The sequence below is a fragment of the Nelumbo lutea genome, chromosome 1, assembly GCF_056320005.1.
Source record: "Nelumbo lutea isolate HS-2025 chromosome 1, American lotus-T2T, whole genome shotgun sequence".
In the NCBI taxonomy this organism is placed as follows: domain Eukaryota; kingdom Viridiplantae; phylum Streptophyta; class Magnoliopsida; order Proteales; family Nelumbonaceae; genus Nelumbo; species Nelumbo lutea.
The window spans coordinates 210,422,717-210,433,675 of NC_142684.1; the positions used below are offsets into that span (position 1 = coordinate 210,422,717).

General features: G+C 37.1%; 1 protein-coding gene and 1 long non-coding RNA gene across 2 annotated transcripts; both read right to left on the reverse strand.

The window, feature by feature from the left end:
• Window positions 1-438: 438 nt before the first annotated feature.
• Window positions 439-4,411, reverse strand: LOC148880775 (uncharacterized). The gene is made up of 2 exons (XR_016104650.1): window positions 4,272-4,411; window positions 439-772 (listed from the first exon to the last, which is right to left on the reverse strand). It is a non-coding gene; the product is annotated as an uncharacterized LOC148880775 (long non-coding RNA).
• A 579-nt stretch (window positions 4,412-4,990) lies between these two features.
• LOC148880776 (uric acid degradation bifunctional protein TTL-like) lies at window positions 4,991-10,429 on the reverse strand. The gene is made up of 5 exons (XM_088962800.1): window positions 10,383-10,429; window positions 9,502-9,559; window positions 8,860-8,961; window positions 6,691-6,850; window positions 4,991-5,551 (listed from the first exon to the last, which is right to left on the reverse strand). The coding sequence occupies exons 3-5, from the start codon at window positions 8,932-8,934 to the stop codon at window positions 5,091-5,093; spliced, it is 696 nt and encodes a 231-aa protein (XP_088818926.1). The 5' UTR covers window positions 8,935-8,961; window positions 9,502-9,559; window positions 10,383-10,429; the 3' UTR covers window positions 4,991-5,090.
• Between the last annotated feature and the right edge of the window lie 530 nt (window positions 10,430-10,959).

The window sequence follows — 10,959 nt, forward strand, 5'->3', positions numbered from 1 at the left end:
TTGGACTTGGACTTTACATCCCCTCATAGATAACATCAGCGGACAAAAACTTCCCATCTGTTAACTCCCCATCTTTGTCTTTTAGCACGTGGCATAATGTGTTGTTTAAGAGAGTTAAAGAGGGATAGCTATTTCAGGTGTGATGTTCCTCTGTTGAGCCCTTCAAAATTCATAGTTCTGATTGCAATCCCTAATGGTAGACAGCAGACAACATTGCGGTGAAGCCATAACAAAAATAAGAAATTTAAGTTTTTGGATGCTGAATTTGAGAATAATATGCATATGTGCCTTTAGCTTCACAGGAGACTGTTAGACCTAGTTGTATGTTACTCATCAGGCATTGGATGCCAGTACTTTTCATCTACCATTACCATACGGTACTCCTGACCAACCATGAAGATTTGTTCTCCTTAATCTACACACACAACTTAAACTATATTACCCCAAAAAATAAACAATTTCAAAGAAGCTCTAGGAAAATGTACAAATAGCATATTCCAAAAGTAAGAATAGCAAAATTCTTCAAAAACAGACCAGTTCAAAACATTACAAAATGCATAAACCAAGTAATAGTAATCCCTCCCACCTTTCCATGTATAAATTCAACTGAACTCAACAAAGCCTTATTCCAACCTTCTGGGTCAGCTGCATGTATGATCTATATTCCATCATTTCACTCTATTCAGTGCCATGTTCATGTAGCCGACTCCATATGCTTTGGAACTTGGGATAAGGCAAGGATGATGATGATGATGACATATCAAAGCGGCCTCTGAAAAAACCCATCCAGGAGCAGAAGCAGCAGTGAGTAGGATCCCAATAAAGACTAGGAAATTCAAGATTTAAGCCCATAGACAGACTCTCATGATATCATTTAGTAAATTAGAACTCAGGTTTTAAATTCCACTTTGGTCCTAGCTATCTGGGGTCTCAGGAGGGGTCAACCAGATAAGGACCAAATCATTGGCATTTTTTGCCGAAGTGGCTTCTATTAGATTCAAATCTGCTTCTCCATGCTTGTCAGTGTGAAATTTTACCATTGTATCAAGCACTGGCCCCTTTTACTGCTAAATTACATGTAACATGATTAAAACACCACAAACAGTGATAGAATACAATACAAACTTATACATGAAATCCCAGGACCAAGTCCAGTTTATTCCTTCAGATATTCAGCTTAGATATAGAGCTAACTCATACTCATTTGAGAGTTACAACCAAGGAGACCTCTCTGACAGTTTGAACCTCCTACAGAAGATTTTCCTACCTCCAGATGGAGTTCCTCTGCCCAGCTAAGTCAGCCATTCCAAGAACTATTTTCTACACTCAGGTGGCTCCTCTTACCAGCTTATGACTATACTCAAAATGTTAAAAATGTACAGCTGTAGTATCCTGTGGGTAGAGATCTAAATTGAATCATACCCTGCCTTAGGGAGTGATTGTATTCAGTTTCCTAATAAAAATTAAGGAAACTGAATGTTTTAAGTAACCCTTTCTGATTTTCTTTATTTTTTTAAATAAAAAGCCACAAAATTCTCAAGGGGTTGAGAAGCGAAAGAGAACAAGCTGATGTGGAAATAATGGACTTATTGTTTCCTTAATGACTATGGCTAGAATTGGATTGATTATTTATTGTTTCAGTTCAGCCATTTCGGCTGTTAATAAATGGCCCCTTATACCTAAAATGCCAAGTGACCATCTCAATTACTGGGTCATTGGCTGTGAGTAATATCAGTGACCCAACCCACTGATTTCTACCTTGAATAGAAAGTCTTTTGAGATCAAAAGAATTTCCTATTGTTCTGGTTAGCATCATTTTAACTTTGAAATTGGCATGTTTTCTTTTACTCTAATAATGGTAAAGAGAACTCAAGCTTGAAAATCCAACACATCCATTCAACCAGCCAGAGAACATGTCAGTTGGCATCATAATAGATTGATAATAAATAATCATTTAAAATATAAAGATTTTTTTAAAGAAATTATCTAAAACCTCCCTTTGCTGATAATCTCTGAAACTTCCCCCAAAGACTCTCTCACTCGCTGCTGACACTTGACAGAGACAGAAACACCAAAACCACATAACATGCAGATTTGAAAATGAACAGATTCCATTTGCAACTAGAATTCTACCGGAGAGAAATGCTTTGGGGAAATTTAAAATAAAAGAAAATCATGGTAAATTTAGGACAACCGGTATGGATAGGCATGTCTCTGACATTTCCAGCTTCCAGGAAGAAGATGCGGCTAGACTATTCCATGCAAGAAAAAAAAAAAAAAAAACAGAAATAATCTGTAGAAAAATCCGATTAGAGTATTCATCAGAATTATATCATCTTAACACTCAATTTCTCTGACAATAAGCAAAGCCCAAACGAATTGACACCCCTACTAGAAGGAAGGCATGATAGACCCGGTTAGAACTTTTATGTATAAAGTAGTTTGGCAGATCTGTTTTAGACTATAAAAGACAAATGTGCATTACACCGGGTCTATCATCTCTACCTTATGATCAACATCATCATGATACTACGTGAAATATCATGCCCCACCTGATTCCACTCATGATTCAACCTGGCTGGATTGAATTCATTATGTACAAGCAAATTATATCAAAAGATTCTGATATATAAATGGGCACTTCTGTGGCACTGTGAGACAGCAGGGAAAGCTTTTGTTTGTAACTTTAGTTTTGAGGTTTGAAGCTCACTGCCAGGGATTGGGATTGGGGGTTGGGGCTGGGGGAGGAAGAATGTGGATATCGAAAGCTGCACAAAAGTAACCCAAAAGAGAAGGGAATCCACAGACAGAGAGAGATTCTCAATAAGACACTTTATACAATACAATGTTGCATGGAACCCCATTAACATATAAAAAGTTTTTCTGCTTCTCTCTTATATGGATGGACATCAGCTGACACAGAGGAGTTGGAATCTTTCAATGTTCTTCTCGTAATACTATGCCATTCACAATGAAGCTTCCTGCTCCATCCAGTAACAAAATCTTAGACGGGTTCAAGCTTAGTCCAGAATTCAACTAGGCTGATCAATGTTACGCCATGGATTGGTCGGTGTATAAATTCAACTCGGCTGTTTGATTTTGAAGGTTCTATCTGGTTTTTGGTACAGATAGGATAAAAGAGCAGACTGAATTACTGAAATACTGCTGGGAAGTGTGATCCATCCTTTTGGGTCTAAAAACATTCTCTCTGTCTCTGAAAGTTACCGTGAAAAAGTTATTATGGTTTATTTATCAAAAAAAAAAATGCTGTTATGGTACAGGATAGCAGTTACAGATTGAAGAGTTGCCTCCATGGCCAACAGTGTTTTTCATTTTCTGTTTTGGGTTATTTTCTCTTGGCTCTTGCTCGTAGCTTTTAATGTTTTCCTTTTTTCTTTTTTGCTTTTATTTCTTCTTTTTATCAGTCTTTTCCTGCTGCAGTTACCTGAAAAAATACTGCCCTGCTTCAGACGAAAAAAAAATACATATATATTATTTTTTCCTGCAAAAGCTTAATCCTATACAATCTTGGAATCTTTTCTTGTCTCCCCACAATGAAAATGGGCTGATGTACTATTCCTGTGTCTATAGAGCTTGTACAGATTAAGAATGGGCTGATGTACTATTTCTTTTGTTTAAATCCCAACTCGTTCTTCATTAGATGGCTTTGATTAATTCTAAAAACAATGCAGTATATTTTCTGTCTCCTTGAAAGAAATTAGAAAACATAGAAACAAAAAAAAAAAAAAATAGAAATGGACAGTCAATGAGTAACTATAATGAGACCACAACTTATTGATCAATAAATAAAATAAAATAAAAAAAGATCACAACCACCAATTTGAATGAATACATAATAACAATGAGTTGTTCCCAAATCACCACCATAAAATAACAGACCGTCCATTCCTCTGAAATAACCTAAATTTTAATCAATTTAGTCTAGCCCAGCTGAAATGACATACTGAGATTCAAGCAATTAAACTTTTCATGTGACACATTCTGATTTAGTGATTACAATGCTGAAAGAAATAAAAATTGGAAGAAATTCAACAAAGAGGGTATGGAATATCTCGTTAAGGCTGTTTTCTGTTAACAATAGCTTTATGGTTGGCTATGCTTCCCACCAAGGAACAATTTCTATACCAGATTGTCTTCTTCACTGACTAGGAGAGATTTGGAAGAATAACTTTGTACAAGGAACTATCACAGATCGATTTAATCATAACAACAAATTAATCAGTAGATTATCAACTATGAACCATACTCACCGATTGCCTGGATTGACTGGTGTGAAAAACTCGTTAATGGTAGCAGTGAAGAAGTAGATCGATCCCAAATAGAGTAGGAGCGGATCTGCAAACATAAAACCATATTTCAGTTAGTGCAAAAATAGGAGGAAGAGGAGGCGAGGAAGAAGAAGATTCAGTCAGAGCATGGACGGTGAATTTCGAAAGAGAGATCCGTGATTACCTGGCCAGAGTAATTCAGGTCGGATCTTCAGAGTTCAACTGCCAAACTGCAGAAGGGTTTGAAGGAGGGAGTGATGAGAGAGGAGAAAGAGGTTGGAAATTTGGAATCGGGGGTTTGTGGGGGTTTTTTTGTCATTTTAATTTTTCTTGTTTTAACTGGCTGGAATGGGAATCCAATTCCGAGGGGGTGGGTCGGGAATGACCATTCCATCAAATGGGGGAATGCCATTCTGCCCAAATGGGAATTGGATTCCGATTCCACCCCACCAAATGGCTGACCATTCCGATTCCGGCTCCGGACCTCTATTCCTGTGAACCAAACATACCCTGAATTCTTTTGACTCTTCGAAGTATCAAGTAAATGGTCGGTGTCTCAATTTAAAGCACGTTAGACTGTCGCCGGCCCTTAAATTTGGAACTCAGATGCTTATAGTCAAAGCCAATAACAGAGGATGATAAGCATAAAATAAGGGGAAAAAAAACCCAATCATTCTGACACGGCCATGATCCAAGAGCACTTACAAGTACAAAATCCAATGAGCAAAATGTTCATTAAGAAACACAATGGACATAGTTTATTCACAGAAGTAGTGGCATCAGAACCAACAATGAAGTTTTCTAGCTTCCCCGGTATGTTGTGAATGAGAAAGGAGACAGCAACAGAGGAACATGAAAATGTTCCAATCTCTGAGACTCCTTGATCTCAAACACAATGGATACATACGGAAAGAACCCACTGGGGGAGTACTTCCCAGTATTGAAACTTATTCGATAGAACCCAGGATCCACGCTTTCACCAATGCCCATTAGCTGGCCACTACGCCCATCGCTGTTTGTAAATGAAGAGCCTTGGAGTATCCAGCCCTCTGAATCAAGCTCGCCAAACAATGGGAACGGTCTGCTGCCCTTCCACATCTCCAACTGTACCTCAATGCCAGCAGCTGGGGATCCACGAGAGACATCCAGGACATGTGTTGTGATGGGAGAGCGAGTTCTAGCTGAGTTTTGAGATGCTTTACCACTGCCATGAACTTCAGAAGCAGCAGTCAGATGTGCTCCAATTATGCTTACACGATCTTCTACAAGTTGAAGAACAAAACATCAACCTTGGACAAAATGCACCAAATTTTTTACTTTCAAAAGTTACACCACGATTTTTCAAAATGATATTGTATTTTGCCTCATGCATATATCCTTTTTGCAAACATAGAGTGAACTTCCATGAATTCCCATACATATCTTGACATGAATCTACTAATGAATCATACAAGTTGGATGACAGTGCTAGAGGGATGTCACAATCTTTTCAAATTATCTCTCTTTTTCAGTTAAAGGTCATTGTGGAAACCCCTAAATGCCAATAATCACCACTCAGACAACTCATCAAGTCTAGGTCTGCAAACAGATCGAATCATATCAGATATAAGTAGATCCAAATTTGACCCATTTATATTCATATTCCAACCAGAATTTTATTATATTCGAATTGAATTTGGGTTGCAATCGGATACTGAATAGTATAAATAAATTAAATCAAAAACTGAAAATATTATATATTTATATATTAATAAAATATTGTATTTGATGAACAAAATAAATTAAAAATCACTTGTGTGGAACTTGAACCTATGACAATTTAGTAAAATGTCCTGGATTAATAGGGAAAGTAGACTAAGATGGTTCAGTCACATACAGAGAAGACCATCTATAGCACTCCTAAAAAAAGTGATCTGTTTGAAGGGGCTAGGAGAGCTACCAAAAAGTAAATGGGCTGAAGTAGTAAGAATGGTTTAAGGGCTCATAATTTAACAATGGATATAGTGCTAAATGGAACAGAATGGTAAAACAGGATTCATGTACCCGATACTAATGTTGGGACAAGGCTTTTAGATGAGGAGGAACATGATCTATGTTAGTACATCCGACCTTTAAAATGTCCTGGATTATAGACATATCACATGATAATCTATATTTATAATTATTGCATCAAAGGCCAACAGATCAATATGTTTGACAAAATAAAGATTATCAAAATAGAGACAATAATATGTTGCACAAAATATTAAGCACACACATGCAACAAAGTTAACCAAAAAAAAACAAGGGGAACAGCATGGAGATGCAAAGGAACATTAATGGAACAAGAAAACAGACATCTGTTAATAAGTATAAACAGTTTACTTGATTAAAAAAGAAGACAGTGTTATGTAAAAGATACCTCCGGCTTTTGTCACTTGAGAGATGTAATACTGAGTACCGATAGGAGAAGTGACTTCTGCTTTAGCTGCAAACAGTTTGGCAAGACGCAGTTCAATTATTTTCATCTCCTCCTGAGCTGCAATCTCAAACTCGACTATGGGTCTGTTCGGGTACCGTTTCTTTGACAGAGCCAAGTAGAAAAGTGACTTAGAATTATAAACTACAGAATCATGTAACCTAACAGAAAGAACAAATAATAAATAGAAAACAAGAAGACAGAGTGATATCTGGCTTTGAAGTATGTGTAGGTCAGCCAGAAAGTCTCCTTAAGATTAACATTTTTGCTATGAGCATTCATCAAAAAAAAAAGAAACCATTTTTGCTATGAGCAAAAGGTTGCATAAGGGCATCCTGAGTGAGATGTACACTTTGAAGTGATGAATGTAACACATCTTTGACAGTTCAAATTTCAGATAGATGTCATCTGTATTCACTTTCTTTCTTGAGAGAATTACATATTTTAGGAAAAATGTATTAGAGACCAAGCTGTGAAAAAGTGGTGTAATGCAGTACATGAACCAAAACCTAAAAGAGAATAGAACAACTACCAAAATGCAATACCAAAGACAAATTGTCTTCCCAAAAGTCCAAAACAAACAACTGAAGAATCTATCCTCACCACTTTTATTCCTCCCCCTGACACCATGTTCTAATTTTATTTTACCCCTTCCCCTTCCCCTCTTAGCACAAGGTTCCACCACCTCCAATGTAGTCTTCCTACAGAGCCTCATTCCCCATTAGACTCTATCAACTCAATACTGCAATTCCTGTCATGCCCTCATCCCTGAAAATAGGGCACAAGAGCATCCCACTCTAGAAATTACCAGCTCCATTGTTAATCTTTCCCTTTTCTCCCTCAAGGGCATTACCAATTTACCATGATTCTCAAGAAGCATGACCCCATCCTCCAACTTATTTACCGTTTCCTCCTCTTCTTCAAGCCTTCAAAACATTTCTCTAACAAAATCACCACCCCCACCCCCAAGGAAAAACAACAAACCAATACTTGACTACCTGAACTTCATGTCCATCACCTGCTTCAAGGGAAAAGATTTTCTGATTAGTTTCGCTTCATCCATCAAGACTTATTCTCCTTCCCCATCATACCCTATATCAGATCCCCATTCTCTGTTTCCAAAGCCTTCTGAATCAGACTCAACCCCATTAATTTCCTCCTCCAAATCTTACCAACTTTCTTCAGTATCCTCCTCTACTATAGGGAACATTCTGTAGCTCTTCTTAGGAATCTCTCCCTCTTTCGGCACCCTCATGGGCCTCATCAAATTTGCATCCCCTTCCCTGACCTCTTGCTCTCTAATTCAGTCCGCAAAAAGAACTTTTAATGCATTTTTTATCAAGTCAACAGAATCTTTTGATGAATTTTCATAGAAAGACATATCATACACAAAATAGCTACAAATTACCAACGTTCTAAAAACCAGACTGGCCATACAACCAGAAAAGGGAGAGGGGTTCACAGGTCCTAGAGGTTCAACTGCAGTCAAACCGAAGGTCAAACTGTGATGACAATATATACACACACACACACACCCTAAGACAAATATTATTACATTGAATGTGGTGGACAGATGGCTAGTTCCTAAATTTTTAAAACAAATGACCAGAGTTCAAGCCTCTCAACTCACATCTTCTTTAAAATATGCACATATTAAAGCAATATAGACATTAGACATTAAAGGGATGTAAATAAACACTAGTAAAGAGAGCATTAATGATAACAAGACAATACACATAAATAAAGGTCTTGGGTTCAAGTCTTGCTATTACCCTTTTGAATTTTCTATTCATGTAGTGACCCGAGCGGTTTTATAAAACTGGGACCCGTTCACCAATTTTGGTCAAACCAGCTGGTTAGCCAGTTTTGGCCTGTTTTTCATGAATTATGGTTTTTCCAGGGTATGACAAAACCGATCAAGGGCCCAGGTCTCAATTCAACTGGTCCACCCAGCCAGTCCAGTCTGGTTTTCTAAACATTGCAAATTACCATCTTATCAGGTTCTAGAAAAGTATATATTTTGTGTTAACACAAATAGAAAAGAAATGGAGAAAAAAAAAAAAAAGTTCCATTTATCAAAAAAAAAAAAACAAAAATAAGTTCAGATCTTACCTTCAATTCTTCAAGTATTTCAGGTGTACTTCTCCCGGATGCACATATAAGAAAAACAAATCCAAACTTCTGCATATAGCGATTATTCCATTCAACTAGTTCCTGCAAAGATGAATTGCATTATATTTAATCAGGTCTACCAGAACCCATTTCCAGAAAGAGAAAAAAATCATCTCCTAACACCAATCCATGGTTCAAGCGCTCCTGCAGTCCAATAATACATATTAGGAAAAGGAAATCATTCAATCAAGACTGGGGAACAACTCAATCTCTTAGATCTGCCAGTTTTGCAAGTCAAAAAGTATACTAGTAAGATAGTTTGCAGTTGACAGTTGTGAATATTTCTAGAATGGTTTACTTAAAATTATTTCTTTTTAGATTCAACAGATGGCTTTCTGGTCAAGTTCATTCCATACAAAAAGCCATGAAAGTTGGCTATAAATGAAGAATTGGCACATGTAATAATAGAAAGCAGGATCTAGTATATTCTTTCATATGGAAATAACCTAATTCTGATATACATAATTATTTTCTATTTGAGGATTTTGATCTATTAGAGAAGTGACCCCGTTAGTATTCAAAATAATAGGTAATGGTTGAACAACTTTCTACATTTGTTTTATTGAGAATCTCTAAATGAACCTGTAAGCTAGATTCAGTTGCAGTTGCTAATGCAGTTGATTGCTCACCATGACACCACCTACAAAAAGAGAACTAATCAATTAATACCATAAAAATCTGCATTATATCAAGGATCCAGCATCTAGAAAACAGGTTGAGTATAAAGTAAGAGGGCAATAATGGATGAATTAAGGGATACCAGACATAATCCAAATGAGATAGATGACAAAATAAAATGGGAGTTCTGAAATTTCTTTAATTAAATATTAATTAAACAAGGCATATGAGAATGAGATATGAGAAACCAGCTGGACTCATGCAACCTGAGAAATTATTATATATGTACAATAATACCCAGACCTTCAGCAAAGAGAAGGGTTGCTAATAATATAAAAGGGGTAAGGATAAAAATACAATTTAGCATCTAGTGCTTAATTACGAAGTTAGTGAGCATCATGTAATCTATAAATTTTGTGCTTGTGGAAGGTATTAAATGTGTCGATTTAGCATTTATACCAGTAATTGCCTTATTAATTTCTAATCAGTTCCATCATCATAATCATTGAAACCTTAACCATTTGAGGTTGTCAACATGTGTCTTATTATGTCGTTTCAGTACATCCAGAGGTGAGTTCTCACTTGTCAAAGACATCCGCCTAATTTTGACTCAACCGTCTACTCTTTCCCTCTTTATCGATTATGTTCAAGATTATATTTTGACCCAAATGGTAAAAGAAACAAAAATGACGCCTATAGATTGACAAACATTCTTCTGAATCGACCATGATTGAACTAGAACTATCACCATTTCCAACAAAACCAAACCCTGATAATACATCTTCAGTCCAATAGTAGAAAAACCACATGATCTAGAGAACTGAGGAAAAAAAAAGCAACCCAACTGTTCACCCGTTGCAGTTTTCTGGGTCCGCGAATTTGGGTTTCCTACCGGTGGGGGGTTCGGCCTCTATCAGGGCAGAGTCCATACTCGCTCCACTCGCGCGCCACTCGTGCAGCACGAGGACGCGCCACGTGTATTTTGATTCGTGTATTTGCTTAATGCGTGCGAAGCGAATTAAACGGAGTTTATACTTGGCGTCGTTAGCTGCTCCGTTCCATTCTACTTTCCGCTCGAGACTCGTCGAAACTCTGCCTTGCCAGTCATCTGGTAAATGAAAAGGAATCAAGAAAATATTTGGTTAATAAGTAAAACGAGGGACATTGCAAGACAGGCTTGAAACCGGATCGTACGATCAAAAGAAAGACATACACAGAAGGAAATTCCTCCCCTCTTCCTCCCTTCCTCGATTCATCGAGTACTTCGCACAATCTTTGGCAGTAGGAGTCTTCAATCACGTAAGCGAATCTGGTGTTGGGTGAAGAAAATCCCGTAAACACATGACCTAGCATATTCGAATTAAAGCTCAAAAGATTCATGAAAAAAAAAAATTAAGAATTCAGAGAGAGACAGAGACACCT

Bases quoted from the DNA above. Each gene is read 5' to 3' on its own strand.
- LOC148880776 (XM_088962800.1), bottom strand. From the start codon at position 8,934: ATGCAGAAGTTTGGATTTGTTTTTCTTATATGTGCATCCGGGAGAAGT. The intron at 6,851-8,859 runs GTAAGATCTGAA...GCTCTGTCAAAG, and splicing joins AAATACTTGAAGAATTGAAG to AAACGGTACCCGAACAGACC. The intron at 5,552-6,690 runs GTATCTTTTACA...TTCAACTTGTAG, and splicing joins TCAAGTGACAAAAGCCGGAG to AAGATCGTGTAAGCATAATT.